The 26,957-nt window shown below is 45.8% G+C and overlaps 1 protein-coding gene across 3 annotated transcripts in view; it reads right to left on the bottom strand.

Annotated features, from left to right (window-relative positions):
- The window catches only part of CCDC149 (coiled-coil domain containing 149), a 105,623-nt gene extending 82,640 nt beyond the window's left edge, over positions 1 to 22,983 (bottom strand). For 2 of the 3 annotated variants that reach the window (XM_009206616.2, XM_003898546.2), the window contains exon 1: positions 22,806 to 22,983. In XM_009206616.2, the coding sequence (XP_009204880.1) occupies positions 22,806 to 22,868 (63 nt within the window). In that variant the 5' untranslated portion in view covers positions 22,869 to 22,983. Of the gene's footprint in view, positions 1 to 22,049; positions 22,759 to 22,805 lie in introns of those variants that run through there. The other variant, XM_009206617.4, reaches the window with a different exon arrangement.
- Positions 22,984 to 26,957: the final 3,974 nt, after the last annotated feature.

Genomic DNA, 26,957 nt, shown 5'->3' with positions numbered 1-26,957 from the left:
TATTATCAGCTCTTAACTTCTTAGACCTGTTCCCGAACCCTGGGAGGCAAAGGGGACCTGTAATCGTGCTTCCACTTTATAGATGAGGTACTGAGAGGGTTACAGGATGGCATCTGCAGAACTAGAACTGATTCCTTGACTGTCCTTTAACAAAAGGGAAACTTAGGAGATACAGACAGGAAGGCATCATTAATAGAAGCAATGTGGCACCTGGGCTTTACAATGAAATGATGTGGGTTTTGCCACTATCTCCTACCACGAGGACCACAAGAAGCCACTCCCCCACTCTGTGCTTCAGTTTTCTTTTCTATAATGATACAAATAGCCAGCAGCATTTGGAAGCCTACTCAGTCCTAACAGATGATTCAGCATTTCACATACATTAATCACTAATCCTCATTGCCACCCCAAAATGTAAACATCATTACCCCCCTTTACAGGTGAGGAAACTAAGGCTCTAAGAGTTTTTTGGGAAAAAAAAAATTATGAAGCTTGTAAGAGGCAAAGGCGGGATTTGAACCCAGGACTGTCCCATGCCCTTTCTGCCACAGCACCCCATTCACTCACAGGAGAGTTGGAAGGATTCTATAAAATTACTCACATGAGAAAAAGCATTCAATAAACTCTAAAGACACCAATCTTATTATCACAGTAATCAAAAGAACTGAGTCTGTCCCATTTGAAGACAGAAAACTATCTCGATTCCTAAATGTGTCGACATATCTTGTCTTCTGAAAAATAAGAGTCCCCTGCTGGGATGAACAGTCCCATAAGAGGGCCAGTGTGTTCAAGATGAAGCTTCAACCCAAGATGGACCATGTCTGAGAACAGTCCCTCACTCCCAGCTCGCTGATACTCGAGTCAGGTGCACATACTCTAAAGCAAGGAGGTGTTCCATCCCAGTCTGCCCCAAAAGGCGTCATCTGCAGACTTGAGATCTTGAAATCAGCCGTGCAAATCCATCACTACTTTAATTATCCAAGTAAATAGAGCTCTTACCACCATCTGCTGAGATTTCAACCAATCATGATCAACACAGTCTTTCTTTCTGGATGAGAACCTCAGAGTCATCGCTAAAGGGCCACTTGGGCCCTGAATTTCCGCCTGCAGCATGCAGACTTCCCCAGCCGAGCCCTGTGCTGGGAGCTGCTTTCTCCCTCTCACTGCACCTTGCTCATATTTTCCTGAGTGCTGTTAACTTGCTCCTGCACTTCATCTTCATCGTTTTTGTTTTCTTTCCATCAACTCCAGATACTACTGATTAGTGAGAAACTCTCCTCAACAAGAACTGTCAGTTCAGAACTCAGCCCCCCAGCAAAAAGTCAGGCGGAAATTTATTCTGGGACATGGGTGGGTGTACAATCCTGGTGATTCAAATCACTGAAGTTTTCAGAGGACAAACTAAATTGGAAACATTGCTCAAGGGGGACTCCATCCAGGTCTGTTTCTCTGGCTGATAACTGTGATGGGCTGATTATGTTAGCAAAAGGCTCCCATGGGTGACCCAAATTAATTATGGCTCTCTGGGAAAATGGCGAAATCTTCACTGGCTGCAGATCACCAGTGGACTGCAAGCCAGTGATGGGCATGATTTGACCTGCTTTTCTTAACAGTCCACTTGACCACCACCATCATCACCTCTGTCATCACTATTGATCAAGAGGACATTTAAATGACAACAAAAATGAGTTGTTTGAACGTTTACTCCCTTGCATGTGCATCTACAAGATCTAATATTAAATAAAAAATTCCTTTGGAGAAATGCATGTAGACATCACTAATTCAGATAAGCTCAAGGTTTGGGAATCTCACTTTCAATAAAGAAAATTTGCCAGGCACAGTGGCTTATGCCTATAATCCCAGCACTTTCGGAGGCCAAGGTGGGAGAAGTGCTTGAGCCCAGGAGTTTGAGACCAGCTCGGGCAGCATAGTGAAACCCCTTCTCTAGGAAATTTTTTTTTTTAATTAGCTGGGTGTGGTGGCACACACCTGTAGTCCCAGCTACTTGGGAGGCTGAGGCAGGAGGATCCCTTGAGCCCAGGAAGTTGAGGTTGCAATGAGCCATGATCATGCCACTGGATTCCAGCCTGGGGGAAAGAGTGAGAACCTGTCTCAAAAAAGAAAAAAAGGTCAAAAGAAAATTCAGTAGCATCAGGATCATCATAAAGAGTAGCATCAAAATGGATTGTTAAATATATGTCCAGGCTGACCATTCCAAAAGGAGATGAAATTCAGAGGCAGAGAGACTTAAAAAGATAGAAGGCAGTGGATACTCCCAAGTAAGACCTGGGGTGTGAGTCAGACTTCCCGCTGGATTCCAACTCCTGCCCTATCACTTCTAGCTGAATGATCTTGGGCAAGGAAATCCATTGCTTGCTGAGCCTAAGATCTTTCATCTGCAAAATAAGGACTATGATAGTACCTACTTCATGGTACTATGGGTTTGCCAAAGGAGTAAATGAGATAACGAAAAGAAGGCTTTTAGCCCAGTAACTGGCATGCAGCTGCCATTTACTTAGAGCTTATACTCATCATCATCATCATTATCATCATCATCATCATCATTATCCATAATCATCATCTTCCTGGTTAACATCAGCACTGCTTGCTGACCACTTACGTGGAAGGGTACAAAGACTATAGTAGTTAAAACAAGTCCTTGGGAAAGACCTACCAAGCCTGATGGGCTCAGATCCCAGGTATGACCATAGAAGCATCAGCCAAAACACTGATGGCAGGCACTGTTCTGGGCAGTTTTTCACATTAGCTCATTTGATCCTCACAGGGAGGCCCTCTGAGGTAGGTACTATGAGGATCCCCTATATAAAATACTGTCCAGTGAGATGGAAGCAACAGTGTCTGAAACATTTCCTTTCCAATGTTTCAGACTTCTGAAACATTTCCTTTAAGGGAGGGGCACTGTCTTTGTCCATTTTTTCGTTGTTATTACAGAATACCAGAGACTGGGTAATTTATTAAGAAAATAAATTTATTTCTCGCAGTTCTGTAGACTGGGAAGTCCAGGAGCATGACACCAGCATCTGCCAATGACTTTCTTGCTACATCATAACACAAATGAGGGAAGGCATCCCATGGTGAGCAAGAACTCAAGACAGAGAGAAAAGAGGGCTAATCGCCCTCAATAACAAACCTACTCCCATGATAATGACATTAAATCCATTCATGAGGGCAGAGCCTTCCTGACCTAATGACCTCTTGAATGTGCCATTTAGTAACACGATCACAATGGCAATTAAGTTTCCGTGTAAGTTGTGAAGGGGACATTCAAACCAGAGCAGGTTCACTCTTGCCTATGTCTTCCTCCTTCCTGCCACATAGTGGTCTGCAAAGTGGAAAGCTTCACGCATGCAATGATGAACCAGAAAAATGAAAGGTGGCTGGGTCCTTCACAGATCGTAAGCCTGCATGCCAGCCCTAAACTGCCCACCTCCACATTTACTGCACTTCAGAAAAAAATTAAGTTCAATATTATTTAAGCCATTATTATTTCTGGCATTTCATTAAAATTAATCCTAAATAAAATACCAACATACCCAAATAACTGGTATGAGGAAACTGGGCACCCAATATTGTAAGATTCGTAATCCACTTCACAATCAGAACTCTGTGTCACCACTGACAGATGACACTGGTTATATGAGACACAAAAGTATGTAAGTACTACATCAGGGCATTATGTAGTCAAGGTTTTAAATAAGAGAATGTTTCCCTTCTAGCACAATCTAAAATACAGACCTTTTTTTTTTTTTTTTTTTTTGAGATGAAGTCTCACTCTGCCGATCAGGCTGGCGGGGAATGGGGCAATCTCAACTCACTGCAACCTCTGCCTCCTGGGTTCAAGTGATTCTCCTGCCTCAGCCTCCCTTAGTAGCTGGGATTACAGGCACCCACCACCACGCCCAGCTAATTTTTGTATTTTTAGTAAAGACAATTGGCCAGGCTGGTCTCAAACTGCTGACCTCAGGTGCTCTGCCCATCTCAACCTCCCAAAGGGCTGAGATTACAGGTGTGAGCCACCACACCAAGGCTAAAATATAGACTTCTTAAAAATGAGGGCTTCAGTGTACCAGGTTGGTTGGTCCACTCATTCACTCATTCATTCCTTCATTCATTCATTTGGTGACACCGTGTTAGAGTAGGAACAACACAGACTTCAGAATCAGAGAAACCTGGAGTTCAAATCCCAGCCCTGGCTTTCCTTGCATATTCCCTGATGTTTACTTATCATCTTTTAGCTGCACTGAAAGTCGTATGTCAAGCATCCAGCACAGGACTTAAGCATTAAAAAGTGCTCAATGAATGTTTCCTTTTTTCTTCATATAAGTTCCTGAATTGAAAATTACATTTAAAAATCTTCATGTGGTGCCTGGCACACCGCAAATGGAAACTTAATATAATTTTATTGCCATTAGTAATAATAATAAGAGTAGTGGTAGCAATCAGCATAGTGGTTGTAGTGATAGTGGTAGTAAAATAATCAAAACCTAAACTGAGAGAGGTTGAAGAGAGGCAGGTTTCCAAGTGTGCACAGTTAATGCCTACATAATCAAGACTCAGCTGTTCAGCACTGAGTGGGAGGGTATTTCTGGGAGATGTGTGGAGCTTTTCGCCTCCTTGTTGGTGTCTTCACAAATTCCAGTAATCAAAATAGTCATTTTCCTTCCTCACCAATGTCATCTTAAAAGAACCTCTCTCTAAACCCAGGTGCTTAAATTGTCCAGTGACTTTCTCTCTTCTTTAAGAAGAAGTTGAGGAATGGGAGAAACAAGCACCTTCGTATTTGTTCTCCTGTAAACACCAGAGCAAATGTATGTTTGAAAGGGCATCTCACAACGCATGTTAGGATGTGAGATGCTCTTTCGAACATACACAGCAATGGTTATTAGAATGTTTAGCATAACACACGTATATTCAAAAAAACTAAGCAAGCCACAGAAGGCACAAGTAGGCCTTGAAGAAAAAAAAAAAAATCTCAAAGTCGCTGACACCCCTGCAGCCTGTGCTAGAACCAAATAGAACCCCTCATGCCAGTCATTTAGGCTTTCTGATAGTGGGAAAAAATAGAGTAGGCATTTCTAAAACATAGGCTTAAAGTCCAGTGCAGGCATGGTTTGTCAATATCATGGAATCCCAAGCTGCCGCTCTGGCGATGATGATGATGATGATGATGATGACGACGACAATGATGGTGATGATGGTGAGTTAATGACATGGAAACTATTCACTACTTATTGCTGATTAGGAATAAGAAGAAGTTATAAAAACAGCATATGGCACTGGAAGTCTGAATAATGGTTGCCTCTGGATGAGGTAGGAGCAACATCTTGGCTCAGAAGGGCATAGGAAGCCTTCTGGGGAGCTGGGAATGCTCTAGAACTTGCTCTGGGTGGTGGTTAACGCAGGTGTGTGCACATGTAAAAATGCACTGAGCTGTCCACTTAAAATGTGCGCATCTGCTGTCTACATGTTAGCCTCGATACAAATGAAATCGTAAAACAGCCTATACTATAAACTCATTTTTAGAAATTAGGGCATGGAAACATGGAATATTACAGCAGTCAGCTCTGGGTAGTCAAATTGTAGGTGGCTTTTTTTTCTTTTATATGTATCTATATTTTCTAAATTTGGAGGGTGCAGTGAATTGACATTGCTCGGTGTTTAAAGTTAAAATCCAGTTACCTAAGGCATTTCTCACCTCTAGATAACACCTTCACGCATTCACTTTCTTTTCAAACGTGTCCTCATTCACAGGTTCAGGCAGTCTGGGGCAGGCCCCTCATGGCTACCTGAGGAAATTCTCTACAATGGGGATGAAGCAGGCATGGGGTGGGGAGGTGAGTCCAAGGTATTACTAGATTATCTCACTTCCTTGGAGCCTCTGCTCAGACAGGACTGGGTCACCTGGTGCACCCACCTTCAGGCTTCCACAGCAGAGGGGCTACAAGACCATCCCTTCAGGATGACCTGACCCCACTCTTGCGGACTCCTCAGCCCACTGTTGCTCAGTTTCCAGCTTATACTGAAGTCTGGGCAGGAATCTAGAACCAGACCCCAAAAGTCTCCTTTTCAGCTTACACTGGGTTTAGATCAGGTGAGCAGAAGCAGAGATGAGGAAAGCGGTCTTGCAGCATGCAAGGGCTGCCGCCTCTCATCTGGAAGTGAGCGTGCTGTGGACCTGAATCCAGGGTTCCCAGCACAAACCCGGGGTTCAGCGGGGAAAATATCTGACAGGAAGTTAAAACTGAGCTCCTCTTGCTTGCTTCTTGCTGAGTGACCACAAAGAAGGACGCTGAATTTCTGAGCATTTCACGAACACTCTGAATTACCATGTCTTTATTTACATAATGAGGTCACTACCACCTGCTCAGTCTAACCCACAAGCTTGTTATGAGGGTTCCATAAGGAAATGGGGAGGAAGGTGATGACATCCTGGTGGACTGTGTACCCCAACTTTTGGCAGAGTGCCTGAGACACAGTAAATCCTTGTAAATACCAGTCAAAGAAAGACAAATGTAAAGAATTATTTTTATCATTATTTTTCTTAATAAGAAGACCATAGGGACCAAAGAAATTACGTGACTTCTTTGCATGAGAGTCAACCGTAGGTGGTAAATAACCATTGGAGCAAACTTGAATACTAGAGCAGGACAGAGTTAAAGCCTGGTGGACGTTCAGACACGCTATAATACAGGTCAGACCCCATTATAGAAAGTAGCTCTTTATAACAAATGATTTCCCACCCACAGCCTCTGCCTAGATTTTTTTCAAGCAATATATCTGAGATAATAAAATTCCAGTTTGGAAGGAAGGAAGGTAAAGAAAGGAGGGAGGAAGGAGTTGACTTATAATAAGTTCATAAATCCCTTAGAGCTTATTAAAAGGTGATTTGACTTACTACCTTGAAAAGATCACAATCTATATTTTGAAAGTCATGTCTGTGGGATAAAAATGAATACAAAAGGACTTTGGGGAAAGAAACAGATGATAATGTTGTTCGGACAAAAAAAAAATGAACATCCTTGTGTTAATTCAGTAGTTTTTCAATTTAAGTATTAACTGAGAAACTGTGAGGTTTGTCATCTCTTTTAGGTTTTTCCACTATTTGCAGGACATTGTGCCGGTCACAGTGGGAGATTCAAAGATGAATTGGTCAGTTCCTGCACTGGAGTAACTCCAAGCTGGAGGCAAGGCACAAACACATGTAATTCCAACCCACGGCGGCCCGGGAGACATGCGGTCAGAGAGGCATGGCTAGATGTTGTAAGATCACAGAAGGGGAGGAGGGCTTTTAGTCTGGGGGCAAGAGAGTTGTGACTGAAGCTTGACAGAGAAGTAAGAAAAAGGAAGAGAACAAGGGTTCCAGGCAGAGGGCACGGCCTGATCAAAGGCTGGGTGTGTGGAAGCATGGGCTTCAGACAGAAATGGAAGTGGTTGTTTTCCAAGAGTGCAGGATGTGTGAAAAGGAGAAAGTAAAAATAAGGCTGGAAAGTTTGGTTTGGACCAAAGTAAGAAAGGCCTTAAATGACAGCACAGTTTGGGCCAACATGAGAGCTGACGAGAGCTATGGAGGTCTGTGAGTGAGGAAGGGTCATGGTTAGAGTTTTGCTTCCAGGGACTTGATCAGGCAGTAATTAATGCAATGGAAAGGTACAAGGAGACACAGGAGGTAGGGAGGCTGCTGGATTTTGCCCGCAAAAATCCCAGAGAGAGGTTGCTATGAGTTCTTTGTGAGCAATTGCAGTCTTCTTCCCTAAGCACTGAAATCAGTTTAATAAAAGGCTTATTCAAACTCCAGCAAATCAGCAAAGGAGAGTGGCCAACAGATGCTCTGAAGGCCAGAGAGGGGTATGAACGAAGAGGGAAGAACAATTTGGGCATGAGTTTGGACTTGGGCACAATAAGAGGCATATGAAGTCAGAAGGTAACTAGGAGGTTCTCAGAAGAGGCCGTGGAAATGGCAGCTGCCCAGGCTTGACTGAGCAGCCTGCACGCACACTGCAAAGTCTGGCAAAGCCAGAGACTCTTGGGAAGGAAGAAGAGGTTACAGATTGACCCCAGCAGCACTCACCAGGTTGGAGCAAATTAAAAAGCAAATTGGAACTGGCTAGTGAGAGAGAGTCCCATCCCTGCCATCTCCAATACTGCCTTGGTCATGGGGTCTGCAGATGGCAGAGCAAGCAGGCACAGCAATCTGCGCCCCATCAATATGATTTTTCCACGGCATCATGTTGACAGCCAGCAGCTGACACATCACCTCTCTCTGCAGGAGCATCTCTGAAGCCCTGGGGAAGGGTTTTCCCAAAGCCCAGGCAAGGATAGGAGCATCGCCTCATCTGGAGAGGGCTGGGGACTTTAAAACACACTTTCGTATATATCATCTCACTTTATCATCATCTTAACGAAGAGACATCCTCACTGTATGAAGTCCAGAGAAAATGAGGTATTGGAGAAGTCAGGAGATTTGCTCAAAACCAGGTAGCTACCTACTGGTAGAGCTTGGTGACGTACAAAACCCACCGCAACTTGAGCCTGGAAGCTGGCCAGGACATTGGGCATGTTCTGGGGCACTTCAGACACTCCCAGCTCCCTTAGGGCTGACTGGTCTGGGGGAGAGACTGGAAGTGGGGCACACCAGCAAGGTTGGCTTCAAAGAGAATCCTGGAAATGACAAGGTTAACTGCCTTTCCTTCTTATTCCCTCCCTTCTACAAGCTACTGCTAAGTGTCTATCCTGTGCCTAGTATTGTGCTAGACATTGGTGACCACCCACCACTCTGAGAGCCCCCATCCTCAGGAACCCAGTTACTCTGCCAACAATCCCCCATACCATCTTCCCACATGTCATGTACCATTCATTGCCTAACCTCTTGCGGCCCAAGGGAAGTGGGAGACCCAAAGGGAGACTGTGACATTTGAGCTGGGCTTTAATATATGAGTAGGATGTCACCCTTGGACATAAGCAAGCCTTAGAGATGCTATAGGGCATAGAATGATCTGGCCAGAGTCAGGAGTACTACGAAGGGTAGGGGAGGTGGTGGAAATAAGGGATACAGGAGTTACCAGAGATGGGGAGTGGGAAAGGCCTTTGGAGGCCAACTGAGGGATATGGCCTTCACTCTGCAGTCCCTAGAAAGCCATCAGAGAGCTCTCAGCAGTACAGTGGTAAAATCATTTCTATGCTTAGATGATGACTCTAGTAACTGCATGGAGGAAAGATGGTCCTAGAAGATATTCCAGGGAGAGGGTTGAGAATCTGGCCACAGTGAAAGAGTAGGAATGGTGACATGGATGCCCTATTTAAGGACTTGTTCAAAAGCCAGAAAGATGGATCTTAATGAATAAGAATTAGAATCGGGTTGGGAGGTGTAAGTTGGGGAGAAGAATCAAGGTAGACTTCACAGCGATACCATTGAGGCGGGATAGAAGGAGGAAAGAGAGATAGGAAAGGTGTAATACAGAAGGAGCATGAGTTCCACTGAGGGCACACTGAGTAAGGTGTTTAGTTCCTGGGGACATGGCCAGTAGCCACATAGAGGGATGCAGAAGCCCAGCATGTAAGAAAAGAAGAGGAGGCTGTCTGGAGTCAGAGGCTGCACAGCCAGCAATCGAGTCCTAAAGACCACTGGGTGTGGTAGTCAGGAGGCTGGTCTTATGCAACCTTGGCAAGAGCATTATCAGGGGCAATGAAGCTGTGAACGGGAGACCTAAGTGAGTTGAAAGTGGATAAGGGCAAAGGGACAGACAGACACAGACAGGCTCCTGTGCTCTCTCCAAGCCCCATCCCTGTCCAGTCCCTCACATACACTCCTGGCAGATCAGTTCCCTCCCCAATTCATCTAGGCAACTTCTTCTACTCAAAGAAGACTATTGTGCCATTGTTCACCTGCAGAATGAATGCCATACTCAGGACCCTTGCGCCCGCTATACAGTTAACAGGGCGTTTGAGGCCTACCTAACAAACACCCGATGCCCCACTATGTGTCCCCACCAGAGACCAGATGATCTGGGATTTCCCCCAATAAGTCTTGCACTTTGCTACATCTGCACCTTTGCCATCTCCATTCCTTCTGTCTAGAACACCCTTCCTTTACATCTCCATTTGCTAAAATTCTGCCCAACCTTCCTGGCCCAGGTGCCACCTCCATTAAGAACCCTCCTCAATCCTCCAATCTAAATTAGCCTCCCCTTAACCTGAAGAATGCTTATCACAATGTACATCACAGTGTAGTGACCTCATCCCCATTCTCTATCACCACTGGACAGTAAACTCCTTGAAGGCAATTGTCATATGCAGAAGGTTTTGCCCATAGTAATGCTCACTATGTAACCAGCACATTGAATGCTGACCTTCTCCTCTGCTAGACATCCTGTCCCACTGACATATGAGGGCTGTCCTTCACTCCTCCTTCACATCAACCAGCCAACTCACTACAATGGTGGCTCACTCCTGATATCGCTGACCTCTACCTTTGTGCCTGCCATTAATAGAGCTATAGGTGGGCAGGCACATCCATGAGCTACTCCCTAAATAAGGATGTGAGATCAAAGTAGAGGCTCTGCAAATGGGCCAGAACCAGCTTGGTTCTGTATTCTGTATCAGTGCCCTGCCTCAGGACCTACACACCTGAGCCAGTGCATGATACATCATCATTCCAGAATTCCTGTCTCCTGCCCCAACATATAGGTGACCGCAGTCCTTCCTCTAAGGAGCTTGTCAACTTATATAGGAGTTAATATCTACACAGAGACAAGGCTCCTCTCTTTCTTAGGTAGCGAGTGAGTGTGAAAGGATCAGTTTAAGCCAAGCCACATAAGGCAACAGGACGAAGAGCTCACTTCAAGATTGGCATCATGGAGGATTTTAGGAGGGATGTGGGTTTCCACCCCACCTTAAAGGACTGGTGAAGGCTGTGGTCGGAGAAGTGGGAGGCCCACCTGGAAGAGGTCAGGGTGTAAGATAAATGTGGGGGAGCCAGAATACATGGCAGATTATTTTGACTGAAGCAGCCAGCTTATGTGGGGAGCAATGAGACAGAGGCAGAAAGATAGGTCAAGTCTAGCTTGAAGAGCCTCGAACACCAGGTGATGGAGAACTACCGCTGAAGCTTTCTGAGTAAGAGGACGTTGTGAAAAATGTTTTTTCTTAAAGGTGGTTTAATTGGCTAGCTGTACAGAGGATAAGCGGACTTGAAGAAAATCTGATACCCTGAACAGTATTAGGGTGTTTGTTGCAATAAAATAGCTTCAGATAATGAAGAGAGTGGACCAGAAGAGGTGAAAGTGGAAAGACTTCAAAGTAAAAATCAACCAAAGGTTTGTGTTCTCTGGGAACCAGAATGGCACCATTCTGCCTGATGGGCCAGAGAGAGGTGCAGACCCTCAAACTTAAGCAACTTCTCTGCCAGGAGGTACCAAAGCCCCGGTATGGTTTTATGGGTAGAAAACCAGGCAGTGAGTAATAAATGTCATTCACTCTGGTCATTTTCATTCAGGGACTGGCCAAAGTCCTCTTCTCATCTTCAGCCAATGTATTTTATTCAAAGTGAAACTCACTATATTAATTTTTTTTAACACAATAAGAGTGGAAATTGTCAATTTTAGGAGCACATATGCGAATTTCCCTGCACAGGAGAGAACATGAATCCCATCAGTTAAAAATAGCAGTTGAGCTCACTTTCCCCCACATACTAATTTTAATAAACTTACTCTGAAATTAGCCTGCCACTATGAAGATAGCTGCTCATCGAAAATGTTCCCAATAAGCACTAATCTTGCTTCTCAAGAGCTCAAGTACTCCCAGGAAACTCTGAATGAGGCACAGTTCTGAAGAGAACCCATGTTCTTCTCACCAGACTCATATCCCCTAATCTCCTGTCACTTCCAGTACCACCACCCTCCAGCCATGCAGCAAGGGCCATCTTGGACTCATTCTATTCCATCTCTCCAATCCTGCTAGCCATGACTTGCTGTAGGGGTCTTCCTTTAGAATGTTTCCCATAGCCATCCCTTTTTCTCTATCCCCACCAATGCTGTAACCCCTTAACACCTCATTCATTCAAACATCCAAGCATTCATACATTCCACGTGTATGGAGTACCTGCAATGGGCAAAGTACAGTGCTAAGTGCTAAAGTTACATATGGTCCCTACTCTCAAAGATTTCAAGATCTTTTGGGTTCAGAGGAGAGACAGATAAGTCAAGGGTTAGGTTGAAAACTACATGATAAGTGGTAGGACTTAGGTGCAATGGAAATAATTGAGAATGTTGATGGTGACAGAAAAGGCTAGATTACTGGTATCTCTTCCTAAATTGTCCTTCCCTGATTCCTGGCAGGGTCACCAAATTAGTTTTTATATCATCACGGCCTGGCATAGTACCTTGCAGACAGTACAGACGCAGTAACTGAATTCAGTGGAAACCAACCTATCCCCAGTATTTTCATCAATTTGTTCTCCAGTTAACAAAAGCGTTCAGTGCCTCCCCATTACCAGCTATATCAGGGCACATCCTGCAGCCTGGCTTTTGAAGTCATTCACCATCTGGTCCTCTCTGGTTATCCAATCTCATTTTCTGCTGTACCTCAACCCAGAGATTTCTGCCTTTATCTGGAGCATCTCTGCAAAGGCCACCAACTCGGCCCAGTGCTCATGCCTGCTCATGATCTCCCTTGCCCTCTTCAACCAAAGGGAAGGGACTCAGTTAAAGCTCAACTTCTAAGAAGCTTTTCCCCACTCCATCAAGCCTCACCAACTACATTAGTGTCTCAGATCTATTGCTCACTATTGTGCATGGTGTTTTTATCTAATAATAACAGCTAATAAGAACGAGTATTTTAAGCCAGGCGCGGTGGCTCACACCTGTAATCCCAGCAGTTGGAGGCTGAGACCGATGGATTGCCTTGAGCTCAGGAATATGAGACTGGCCTGGACGACAAGGTGAAGCCCTGTCTCCCCAAAAAATAGAAAAACTAGCCAGGAATTGGTGGCTCATGCCTGTAGTCTTAGCTACTCAGGAGGCTGAGACTGGAGAATCACCTGAGCCTGGGAAGCAGAGGTTGCAGTGGGCCGAGACTGTGCCATTGCACTCCAGCCTAGGCAACAGAGTGAGACCCTATCTCAAAAAAACAAACAAACAAAAAAAAGAGTATTTTAAAATATTAACTGACAGCCTATCTTTCTACCTCGCTTCCATTTCCTGCAACCCTTACCCTAATTCTCCCCCACATCTCTCTCTCCCTTTTTAAGAAGCCAGACATTCCGTCTTTACATCTAAGAAAGGCACAGCCCAGCAGAACACAGGTAACAACTGACTGGCTTTTCCATGTTGAGGGCCTGCTCCTGAAGATACGAGGGCACAGTTGAGTCTCTCCAGTGGTGCCCTCAACCATAACTCCTCAAAAGACTAGAAAGGATCTTCCAAGTTGAGAAAAGGGCAGAATCTGAGTACAAAGGAGAGCCTGGTTATCAGTCTCCAAGGAGGAACACTGGGCTTGGCCCAATCAGCCTGGGGTCGAGAGGGCAGAGCAAGGACTCGGGGCTGAAATTTGGGGGGCACAGCTAGTTTTGATGGAAACCTGATGAGCTCTGGAATTGGAGAGATAAGGACTAAAGCTCTCTGTAGCAATGGCTGTTTTAAATATCCATTCACCTCCTTTTGAAAAATATTGAGTTTACTGAGGTATAATTTGGAGAAAATTTCATCCCTTCTAGGTGTAAGGTTCCATGAACTTTAACAAGCTTACACAGTCATATAACCATCATCACAATCGAGACAGAATACATCCATAAATCCAAAAGATTCCCTCATGTTTCTCTGCAGCCAATTTCCTCACTGTACCTTCAGGCTCTGGCAATCACCGATTAGTTTTCTGTCTTTTTAATTTTTAGTTTTGTTTGTTTGTTTTGTTTTTTGGTTTTTGTTTTTTTTTTTTTTTTTTTTTTGAGATGGAGTTTTGCTCATTGCCCAGGCTGGGGTGCAGTGGCACGGTCTGGGCTCACTGCAACCTCCGCCTCCTAGATTCAAGCGATTCTCCTGCCTCAGCCTCCTGTGTAGCTGGGATTACAGGCACATGCCTCCACACCTGGCTAATTTTGTATTTTTAGTAGAGACGGGGTTTCACCACGTTGGCCAGGCTGGTCTCAAACTTCTGACCCCTGGTGATCCCCCTGCCTTGGCCTCCCAAAGTGGTGGGATTACAGGTGTGAGCCACCATGCCTGGCCTTAATTTTTACTTTTCAAAAATTTCATGTATACCTTGATTGTGGTGATGGTTACACCAGTGTATGCACACATCCAAACTCATCAAATTGTACACCTAAAATATGTGCACATTTTAATATATTAATTATACCTTAATAAAGGTGTTTTTAGAAAGATATAAGACAGCATTAATTCATGAGTACAAAATAGTCACTCATCACAGATGTTAAAACTATCAGCTTTTACGCTGTACCATGTGCCCTGTAACCCACTTCCCCCAAATGAGTTATTTGGTTGTGGCTGCTCTGGGCACACTGCCTATGGGGTAGCCCTGCTCCACAAGGAGCAGTACCTCTGCTGCTAAAATAATTATTTTTTAAAACAAAGTTTTTTGGTTGTATACTGTTTGAGTTACATACATAGATGTGCAGACAGGTGTGGACATGTGTCCTCATTTCTCTTCGACCCTACCTAGGAGAAGGATTGCTGGGTTGTTTGGTTAAGTGTATGTGTGACTTTAAAAGAAACTGCAAACCTTTTCAGAAGTGACTTTACTATTTTACATTTCCTCCAGCAATATATGAGACTTCTAGTTGCTCTGCGTCCCTGTCAGCCCTTAGATGATGAGTTTTGTAATTTGTTGCTTTTCCATTCTAATAGGTATGTTGTGGTATCTCACTGTGGTTTCCATTTACATTTCCCTAATGACTAAGGATGCTGAGCCTCTATTCATTGCTTATTTGCCATCCCTCTTCTTCAGTGCAGGGTTTACTTAATTCTGTTGTTCATTAAAAAATTCAGATTGTTTCTTTGTTTTTGTTCATTTGTTTGTTTGTTTGTTTTGAAATGGAGTCTCACTCTGTTGCCCAGGCTGGAGTGCACTGGTGTGATCTCAGCTCACTGCAACCTCCGCCTCTGAGGTTCAAGCAATTCTCCTGCCTCGGTCTCCCGAACAGCTGGGATTACAGGTGCATGCCACCACGCCTGGCTAATTTTTGTATTTTTAGTAGAGACGGGGTTTCACCATGTTGGTCAGGCTGGTCTCGAACTCCTGACCTCATGATCCACCAACCTCGGCCTCCCGAAGCGCTGGGATTACAGGAGTGAGCCACCACACCTGGCCTTTCTTCTTATTGAGTAGTGAGAGTTCCTTTTATATTCTGGATACAAGATGTGTGTTCTGCACATATTTTCTCCCAGTCTGTGACTCTTTATTGTTTTAACAGAGTCCTCCAAAGAGAATAACTTTTTAACTTTGATATGTCAACCTACTCATTTTTTTTTGATAACTTATCTTTTCCATGTCCTATATATTCTTCTTTGTTTCTTTTTTTTTTTTTTCTTTTGTGAGATAAAGTTTTGCTTTTGTTGCCCAGGCTGAAGTGCAGTGGCACGATCTCTGCTCACTGAAACCTCCACCTCCCAGGTTCAAGTGATTCTCCTGCCTCAGCCTCCTGGGTAGCTGGGACTACAGGCGCGCGCCACCACGGCCAGCTAATTTTTGTATTTTTAGTAGAGATGGGGTTTTGCCATGTTGGCCAGGCTCCTGACCTTAGGTGATCCACCTGCCTTGGCCTCCCAAAGTGCTGGCATTACAGGTGTGAGCCACGGTGCCCAGCCTACTCTTATATCTTAATAGGACCCTCCCAAAGTTAACATGGGCACATTCTGCTAAAGACTATATTTACAGCCTCTCTTACAGCTAGGAGTGGCCGTATGACTATGCTCAGACCAATGGGATGTGAGCAGATGTGATATGTACAATTCTCCACTCATCCCTAATTAAAGAAAAGCCCCTTGCCCTGGAGTTCCCCCTTCTCTCTTTCCCCATTCCCATGGACTAGGACACAAATGTGGCAGCAACAAGCTTCAGCCACACAGATGAGGACCATACCCTAATCATGGAGTAACAAGATAAATCTGAATTCTTAGATGACTCATGGAGCAGGGCCGCCCTCCATGCCTGAACCACCACACTCACATGAAAGAGACACAAATGTCTTACCTTATTTAAACCACTCTATTTTGGAGGCAGGCATATTTCTTATAGTGGCTTAGACTTTACCCTAACAAATACAGCCTTATTTCTTAGGAAGTGAAAACTAATCCCCAGTTCCCTGGACCCAGCCTTGGTATTGTGACATGCTGTGTGAACAACAGTTTCCCAAAGTTTCCCATAGCCCCAGGGTGATTTGAGGGCAGTATAATAATTTAGCCCTAGAGTAACTCAGGGGCAGCAGAACAAAGTTTTTATCTTATCTTATCTTATGACAGAGTTTCACCCTTGTCACCCAGGCAGGAGTACAGTGGCACAATCTTGGCTTACTGTAACCTCTGCTTCCTGGGTTCAAGCAATTCTCCTGTCTCAGCCTCCCAAGTATCTGGGATTACAGGCATGTGCCACTACACCCAGCTAATTTTTGCATTTTTAGTAGAGACGGGGGTTTTGGCTGGGCTGGTCTTGAACTCCTGACCTCAGGTGATATGCCTGCCTCAGCCTCCCAAAGTGCTGGGATTACAGGCATGAGCCACCGTGCTCAGCCAAATTTTAAAAATGAATAAACCTTGCCCCACCTTGGGCAAGACAGCAAAGTTCACCATGCCTAGAACAGTGAAAAGCAGTTCATCAATTTGTTCTTCATTCACCCAAAAGTAGCACGGACGTGGTGCAGACAGTCAGAGGGCCAGGGGACATCTGAGGGGGGATGAGAGAGGACACAACAGTGACCTAGAGTGACCAAGGGCAAGATACTAGACTAAATTAGGAGCCTGTGGATAGATAAAAACAGCCCACCCCAGCACCCCAGCCAATGACTTAGCCTTAGTCTTAGTATTTCATAAGTCCCCTAGAATTAAAATACAAATTCAGGGAAAGGGAGTGGTGTGGCTTCACATGCAGATTACATTTCCACTATTCAAACAACAAAAACTTGTAATCAAAATTAAGGCATTATAGCAAATTATAGTTTTCACAAACCAGAGTTTCTGTCGTGAGGTTCAAGCTCACTATTCTACTGCTGCCTTGCCTGGCAGAGGCCTATGTACTCGCAAGCATTATTATTTCATTTGATCCTCACAATTAGGATCACCTATGAGGTAGGTACTTTTATTACCCTATTTAAAGACGAGAAAAAAGAGGCTCAGAGAAGTTACATGGTGCAGTCATTCCCTCAACACCCATTCTCCCTCTTCTGGAAAGAAGCCCCCCAGTTTTACTTGGGGATCTACCCTAGCTCCACTCACAGTCCATGTATCCTGGGGCAGGGCTCCAAACACAACTCCGGGCCTAAAACAATCAGATCACTACCCGCCTGAGCGATTTCTTGCAGGATAGGTGAGTGATCTAAGTGGATTTAAATGGAGCATCCCAGGGTTTCACAGGATCTGCTAGAGAAGGGTCTGGTCTTCCCCTCTGGACTTGAACTTGAGAGGATGGGAGGCTGAGACCAAAGCCAGGCAGCAAGCAGACTCAAAGATGGAGAGAAACTGTCTCAGTGTTGAATCAGCCAAAAGCCAGCCCTAGCATGGAATTATTAGTCATATTAGTTATATTCACTTCCAAGGGCTGCCATAACAAATTATCACAAACCAGGGGACTTAAAACACCAGAATTCAACTGTTGCGCAGTCCTGGGGGTTAGAGTCCAAAATGAAGGTGTTGGCAGGACCGTGTTCCCCAGTGAGGCTCTCAGGGAGGATTCTTCCTTGCCTCGTCCTAGTTTCTGGTGGTCGCCAGCAATCTTTGGCTTTCCTTGGCTTGCAGCTGCATGACTCCAGTTTCTGCCTCTGTTGTCACATGCCTTCTTCCGTCTGTGTCTTCACATTTTCTTCTCTTTGTGCATCTCTGTGCCCAAATTTGCCTCTTCTGATAAGAACACCAGGTCATTGGATTAGAGCCCACCCAAGATGACCTCATCATAACTTGATTACATCTGCAAAGACCCTACTTCCAAATAAGGTCATATTCACAGGTGTTTGTGTAGTGGCAGTTGAGGGGAGGGTGTTAGGACTTGAACACATTGTTTTGGGGACACAATACAACCTACAATATCAGCCAATAAATTGCCTCTAAGCTTATCCACTTTGGTTTGGGTTTTTGATCTTTCGTACCAAGAAAAAGGCAGGGCCAGGACTTACCCCCAGGTCTCTTATTATCTTCAGAGTCAAAGTCAACAACTGAAAGCCAAAGCTGGATCTTTACCTTAATTAACCACAGAGCTGGTCTCTATACCTATTCAACCTCTCCTTTCCAAATATCAGTGGCTAGGCCAGGCACAGTGGCTCATGCCTATAATCCCTGCACTTTGGGAGGCTGAGGCAGGAGGATTCCTTGAAGCTAGGAGCTCCTGATCAGCCTGGGCAACATAGTGAGACCCTATCTCTATTAAAAAAAAAAAAATTGGCTGGGCATGGTGGCACGTGCCTGTAACCCCAGCTACTCAGAAGGCTGAAGCAGGAGAATCCCTCGGGCCCAGGAGATGGAGCTGAAGTGAGCCATGATCGCACCACTGCACTCCAGCCTGGGCAACAGAGTGAGACCTCATCTCCAAAGCAACAACAACAAAAACCAAAAATCAGTCTCTACTTTGGGTGGAGGCCCACGGTTAACTGTCTTCTGCCTCCTGGCTCCTGTACACAACATGCTCAAGGAATAGGAGATTGATTGCTATCTAACCAAAATTCAAACAGTGAAATGGAATTATGTATAGTTTATCATAGAGTGGTGGGCTGAGCAATGACCAGGATTTTTATCTTGGAAATAAAAAGTTATTGATTGCCTGCACAGCTGCACTTCAAGATGTCTCCAATTTTGAAAGCTCACCTCAGGTGGCAATAAGAATATCTGCCCCTCCCCAGACATTTAATTTCCAAAACAGAACCCGGCCATGCTTCTTTCACATGCATGGGTGTGTTTACTTCAGGGCCTGAGAAAAGGCTATAATTTCAGCTTATTATACCAAATATATGAAAATAAAACTGATCTCTGTAGGATCGTTTTAAATGAAAACTGCTTCCTCGAGGCAAGTGGAGGAAGCAAACTGATTGAGAGAGAGGACAGGGCTCTGGGCAGGTGATGATGAGGTGAAACAGAGGTGATGGAGAGAGGATCCAGGGTGGGAGGCAGCACCCAGGACTTCTGCAGAAATAAATGCAAGTCCATGAAAATCCCATGTAGTGTAGATTAGTTGTGCAGTGATGTCTTCCTCAGGTCCTTCTGCCAGGTCCCCAAATCACTTTGTAACACCACAGCTGCTGAGCACACTCTTCCCTGAATCTCACCTGGCTGGTACCAGACCCAGTCACACCCATGGAACCCCCGCCAGCCAAACCTGACTGGGCAGGGGAATCACCTGGGCAGCTCAGCTTGTAAGAAAGGCAGATGGGGGGCTCTTCCCCCAGGCACTTTTGAGCAGTAGGTGTATTAGTTTCCTGTGGCTGTTTGATATGGTTTGGCTCTGTGTCCCCACCCAAATCTCATCTTGAATTGTATTCCCATAACTCCCACGTGTTGTGGGAGGGACCTGGTGGGAGATAATTGAATCATGGGGCTAGTTTCCTCCATAATGTTCTCCTGATAGTGAATAAGTCTCATGAGATCTGATGGTTTTATAAAGAGGAGTTCTCCTGCGCAAGCTCTCTCTCTTTGCCTGCTGCCATCCATGTAAGATGTGACTTGCTCCTCCTTGCCTTCCAGCATGATTCTGGGGCCTCCCCAGCCATCTGGAACGGTAAGCCCATGAAACCTCTCTTTCTTTTGTAAATCACCCAGTCTCGGGTATGTCTTCATAAGCAGCATGAAAACGGACTAATACATTGCTGTAACAAATGATCACAAATGGGGTGGCTTAAAACAACAGAAGCATATTCACTCACAGTTACAGAGACCAGAAGTCCAAAATCAAGGTGTCAGCTGTTGTCTTTTTCTGGGGACTTTGAGGGATAATCCGCCTCTTCCAGCTTCTGGGGGCTGCCAGCGACCTTTGGCATGCCTTGCCATGTGGCTGCATCACTCCAATCTCTACCTCTGTCTTCACATGGTCTTCCTTTCATGTATCTCCATCTTTCCATAGCCTGCTCCCTTGTGTGCCTGCAGCTTAAATCTCTGTCCTTTCTCTTCTAACATACCAGTCATTAGATTTAGGACCTACCCTAAATCCAGGGTGATCTCATCCAAAGATCCTTAACTTGATCATATCTTCCCTATTTCCAAATAAAGTCACATTCGCACCTACTGGGGTTAGTTCCCAGATGCATCTATGGCAGGCAGGGGGTGGGGGGCAGGTGGGGTACATAATTCAATTCACTACAATAAATTTGGGAGAGACCCATAAACTTGAATTTTTCACAGGCACCCAAAATGACTCTGATGCAGCTGATCTGTAGGCCATACTCTAAGAAACAGCGATCCAGTTGCTGGGGACTCAAAGTTGAATCAGACATGGTCTCCTTCCTTGGGGAGCCTGCCATCTAGCAGAAGATATAGACAGATGAGTAATGATTAAAATAGAAAGTGTGGCCTAGCGAGGCTCAGACAAGCAAGGCTCAAGCAAGGAGTCCAACAGACCAGGATTCAAATCCTGCCTCTTCCACTTACCAAAGGTGAGGCTCTGAGCAAGTTCCTTAGCCTGTCTGAGCCACTGTTTCCTTATCTGTAAAATAAGAAAGAATTCCTACCTTATGTCATTATGAGTATGAGGCCATGTAAAATGCTTAATATGAAGGATGCACTCAAGAAATAGTCATTAGTTATTATTAAGGTGGGAAGTAAGACCCATTTTCACCTCCCCCATGGCCCCTGGCTATGTGTTCACCTCATGTTTGTGAAGTTAAGGAGGCGTTACTCTGGAGAAACTCTGCTGGGATGCGCAGGCAAACTCCTGAAGGACCTACTTCAGGATTCACTGACTTACTCAACAAGCATTTTTTGAGCACCTGATGCATACAGAGCTCAGTGTATAGGCCCTGGAAATAAAGAGCCAAACAAAGCACACAGTCTAGTGAGGAAACCCATTATTGTTACAATAATGCAGTCAGTGCAAGGTGGAGGTAAGCCCAACCCACTGAGGGGCACCCCTGCCATTTAGCACTTGAAGTCATTCCATCCTTTAGTTCACTCTTACTGTCTATGGTGTGACCTTCCTCACAGACTATATCATGAAATCCCCAGGAGTTCTTTGAGGGTAGGGGAGTTGTCTTATCCACCACTGAATCCCAAGCACCTCCCAATGTACCTGACTCCTAACAGGCACCTGATATGCAATTGTTGCAGTAGTGAAGATTCTGCTGCTATTTAAGGGCCTAACACCGGACTTCTAAGAAGAACTACCTCCAGCTCCTTGACTACTAAGTATGATTCTTGATGGGACCAGAAACAAGGTCCCCAGAGGATCTGTCCCTTGACATAAAGCCTGTCAGTTTGAGAAGATGGAGCCAGGCTGCAATACAATGGATCATAACACCAGACAGTTAGGAGAGCTTTCAACTACTAGACCAATGCTGAGCAAACTAAACTAGGGCAGAAGCTACCGCATGTCATTCCTCTTCAGAAACACAACGCTCTGCACACACTGGGCATGAAGCACTATTATCAGACTGACCTGGAGACCCAGAAAACGATGAAAGGAGTGAGACAGTAGAGGGTTTCCCTTCCCATACCCCACAAGGGAAAGATAAGAGCAAACTGATACACTCCGCATTGTGTGCACAGGATTAAAGAAAAGGAAGCCCCAAGTTGGCCTTGGGCTGGAGCTTGGTTTTCAGAAATTCCCTGGCATGGGTAAGTAACACCAGGAACTGCCCCCACAAATGGTGGCAAATCAGGGCAACTTACCTGCGAGAGGAAGACATCCGCGTTCCCTCTCACCTGGAGAGGCCAGCAGCTTCTCTTAGCGGGGACTGAAGAGCAAATAGCATTGGAGGCTGAAAGCGGACCCCCAGGGTATGTTTATGACAAAAGAGTCTCAGGGCAGGGGGACACGTTGTTCTGTGCTCCCACAAATCGAATCACTTCTGCACCTGTGCTTCACTTTTTTGATAAATGCCCCTCCCCACCTTACACATGGTAGGCCTGCAGTAAACACGTGTTGACTGAATTGAGCAAGTGAATGAGTGAACAGCTGCGACGGACCCCTGAACTCCCCCAACTCGAACCACCGAATTCCACCTGGCCCAGGTGCCACCCCAGGGCTCGGATTCTACCCCATGGCAACACCTTCCCGTTTCAGTCCCAGGCGTCCAATGGTTTGGCTCCACAACAGTGGCGAGCAGGCAGGCAGGTGGGGCTTGGCACCTTCTCCTCCCGGATCCCAGGGCTTCAGCCTCCAATCCAGGGCCAACCCCTGCCTGGGGGGAAGGCCCCTCCCCAAAGGCTGACACCAGATGGCGCGGAAGAAAGTGGCGCCCGCGCAGACCCGAAAGTGCGGGAGGAGCGGCGCACCTGGCGGGGTCGCGCGGGGGCGGCAGCCGCGGCCGCTTGGGGTGCGCGCCCCCCGCTAGTCCCTCCCCTCTCTGTCTCTCTGGGGGCGCGGGCCCAGAACGGCGGCCGCTCGGCCCGGCCCATCCCGCCTGGCCGGCGCCGAGGCCTCACCTCGCTCACCAGCCCCTGCCAGTCGCTCTCGGTCCGGTCGCCGTTCATCGTCTCCTCCTCCATGCGCGGGCCGGCCTCCTGGACCCCCGCCTCCTCCTCCTCCTTCTCCTCCTCCTCGCGGCGTCACCGCCGCCGCCTCCGCTGCCCGGGCCCCGCGCGGCCCCGAGAGGGCCCGGCGCCTCCGAGCCGCTGCGCCGCCGCCTCCCGCGGCCGCCCGCGCTGTTGACTCCACGTCAGCCTCCGCGGGAGGAAAGGGAGGAGGGGCGCGGCCGCTGGGGCAGCAGACACAGCCCGGGCCGCAGCCGAGCCCCGCCGGGCCCGCCCTGCGTCCTCCGCCCACGAGCCCCGCGACCCCGGGCTCCGCGCCCCCTGCCCGGCCTCTAGGCAAGGGGAAGCCGGGGTCTCAGCCTACAGGTCACATCGGACCCCTCAGCGCTCTGCGCGGAAGGCGGGCCCCACGGGCAGTCCTGTGTCCCCCGCAAGTAACAAATCCCCAAATCCAGTCCTCCTCCGACCACCATCACGACTCCCACCCGTAGAATGAAAGGTCCCCGAGGGCAGGGGTTTTCTAGGTTCGTAGATGCGCCTTTGGCACGATCCTGGCCCATAGGAGATGCTCTACAAATATTTGTTGAACGAATGTTTGTTGAATGCAAGAATGAATGAACCACGTTTTATTATATACTTAGCATTGTTTTTTAAACTATTAATGTTTGCTTATATTTACTTTTTTAACGGTTCAGCTGTCATAAATAGAAAGCAAATGTAAAAATTGAAAATAAAGCATTGTTCAATTGTGAATAGGGCCAAAAACTCTGAGGGAGATGGTTAGCATGGGTTGGGAGAGGAGTCAAAGACAAATTGGCACTGGTGGCATTCTATGGCTCGTGTCTTAATCCCAGCACCTTGGGAGGTTGAGGCAGGAGGATCCCTTGAGGGCAGGAGTTCAAGACCACCTGGGCAACAAAGCGAGACACCCCCTCTTTAAAACAATAAAATAATTAGGAAAAAGGGAAGACATTGGCATGAAGCTGAGATTTCTCCTAAAAGGAAGGACTGAAACAGAATGACAGAGGGAAGGTGTGTCACACACATAAGTCAATTGTATTCAGTGTGGTGTTCTTATGACACCTAAAATCCCCTCTTGGACCAGCATCAATAGTGAGCCCTCTGTACTCGTAGAAACGCTGTGTGTGGAGATGAGCAAGTAGGTTGAGAAGTTGTGAACCCATTGTACAGTTGTGGAAGCATCATCGCCAACATTTGTTTATAATTTTTTAGCCCCTGTTGATCCTGGATCAATCCTGTGAAATGGATGTTATCCCCATCTGTGAGATGGGGAAACTGAGGCCTGAAACGTGGAGAAACAGGGACTCAACTAGGACTTCTCACTCCAGCATCTTGAAAATCTAGGAATGAAGTATCACCTTGAAAGTTTTTTCTTGGCCTTGTTTTGCACATGGTAGATTGCAAAATGGCTGCAATCATTCCCCTTCTTTGTCCCTTGTCCTGCCACAGTCTCTAACTTTCACTCTGTGCTCAGTCATGTAACTTGCTTTGGCCAAAGCAACATTTGTACATGTGTTACTGGAACAAAAAATAAATAAATAAAGGCTTTTAAATCAATTGTGCATAGGAACTTACTCTTGCTTCTGCTCTTGGAAACCTGTGATCACCACCTTGTAAATAAGCTCAGAATAGCTTGCTGGTTAAGATAGGATTCCCAACCAACAGCCAACCATCACCAGATGTGTGAGTGAGGCCACTGACTACCTCCCCTCCGCCACCCCAGCTGATGACAAGCACATGAGTGAGCCCAGCTGAGACCAGCAGAAGAATCACCCAGCTGAGCCTTGCTCAACTAGCTGACTCACAGCATCACATACTAAATAAATAGTTGAGTTTAAGCCACTAAGTTTTAGGGCTATTTGCTAGGTATCAACAGGTAACTGAAATGGATTGTGACACAACTGATGAAGGGCCTGAATGGCTCGAACTCTCCCTGGCAGCCCTTCAAAAAGCAACAGTCTCTGGCGTCATAATCTAAAGAACTGGCTGGCATCATCTAAACAGACTGGCTGGCCAGGAGCTAAGAAAAGGAACCGGCATATTAGTCAGCACATTGGTTTTCTGCCTGTTGTATACAACTGCAGCAGTCATCCTGGGGAAGTTCAATAACATTGCACACCATGGTCCCTGTCCTAGGGGGCTTGCAAACTAATGTGCTAGAGAATGACAGAAAAAAAGTGGGAGCTAGAATGCAGCTAAAGTTTCTTCTGGTCTTCTGACCATCCTGGGCTGCCTAACTCATTATCTTTTTAATCTAAGGAGGTAGAAAGAAGGTCATCCTTGAGCTGAATGTCTAGAGTTAATTAACTCAGTGCCAAGCACTTGTTCCTAAGCTTGACGTCTCATGCCTAAAAAGCAAGGTACTGTTCGCCAATATATTGCCCTCTGGCAAACCATCTGTTTTCATCCTGACCTGTGGATGAAATAGACTGTAGGAAAAGTGGGCAGAACTTGGTCCATCTGCCTTTTGAGCCTCCTTGTCTGCACTTTGCTCCCTGCCTGCATTCAGGTGGGAAAGCCCATTCCAGTTTCCACAGTTAGCTGAGCCCTTCATGATATACCACTGCTCCTTTGGCGCCCTCACTGGTATTTCAGGCAGCAAGACAGACAATCAATGAGCGTTGGGAACCAAGAAATCTTCGCATTCCAGACTATGTGCCTTTAAGACCACTGTCCCTGTGACTCCATTTCCCCTATTTGCTTTCCTTCTCTGAAATAAGTCAGACAGTTATTACAGTACTTAAAAATAAAGTTGGGGAGGAAAATCAAAGCGTGACAAGCCTCTACCCTCCCCAGAATGTGAAGAGATTTCAACTCAGTTGAAACAGCATCTCTAGCTGCCTGGGTTTTCCTTGGAGGTTTCATGCCCCAAGTGCCAGCTCAAACCTGCTTCGCTTGTGAGATGCGATGAAATCACAAACCAAGGCAATGTACCCACAAGCGATTCTTTTTTATCTCTTTTCATTTATGTAGCCTGACATTGAGTAATAATAATAATTAAATGCAGTTTAACGTTTTAGGCACCTATACCAGAAGGCCTCTAGATACCTCATCAACAGCAGCCCAGACTGACAAAAAAGAGAGCTAATTATATTGTGGTTAGCTTTTTTCAAAGAAAAAATAAATGTATACACCAACTATCTTTATCCCTGATGAAAGCATTACATTAAATGTCCCATCCGATGGTCCATTTGCACAGGACCACTTTAAAACCTGGTGCCCTTGTCTTAAATGTGCCACCCTGTTACAAAGTATTGAAACGTTTGCTTTAGCCTCTATTTTCACATCCCCTTAGCTTTCTGAAAACTCATCTCTAGGGACCTAATTTTTCCATATATATTCATAGCCCCAGGACCAGTTTTATTGATTTATTTATGTGCACCTATAGTGTTAGAAGAAAGTACTTAGTACAAAGCAGTACTTTGAGTAATGCTTTTCACTTTTAAAAGTTTGAGAGGATTTTAGATGTGGAAACTCCAAAATAACTTAATCTAAACACTTGAGCCAGCACAGACTGATGAAAACAAACAAAAAAAATCTCTGGAAATATTGGGAAAGAAAGGATGATTTGAACTTATTGTTAGCAACCTAAGCTTTCATTATGGGTTCTATACTGACTTGCACGAAGACTCTGGCCAGGTCTCAGCAGCCCCAGACACGCGGGAAGGCCCTAAAGCTTTTGATGTGACTTCTCCAGACAGTATTTCAGTTCAAATTCTGGCTGCCCAAGCAAAATTCTGGCTGTTGGAGTTCTCATTAAAGGAAACTAAGCAAACCTCCAGTAGAGATTTTGGCCGGGCTTCTCTCTGAACTGTATAGTTGGGGCAATATTCATGGCCATTTTTTTCCCCAGTGACTTTTCTCCAGCCTCAGTTAAGAAACTCAATCTGGGCAGAAAACAATTCATAATGACTGTGGTTTATAATGGTGTGTGTGTGTGTGTGTGTGTGTGTGTGTACATACATATATTAATTAGCTCTATATGAGCCAGGCGGGCCATTTTGACAGGTCCTGCCAGGAGCCCCTATAGCCTGGCTGCTAAACTACTTCATTTCCTCTTGGTTTTAACCAGGTTCAGGAGAT

The sequence above is a fragment of the Papio anubis genome, chromosome 3 (genome assembly GCF_008728515.1).
Source record: "Papio anubis isolate 15944 chromosome 3, Panubis1.0, whole genome shotgun sequence".
NCBI lineage: Eukaryota > Metazoa > Chordata > Mammalia > Primates > Cercopithecidae > Papio > Papio anubis.
This window is presented reverse-complemented; position numbering and strand designations above follow the sequence as displayed.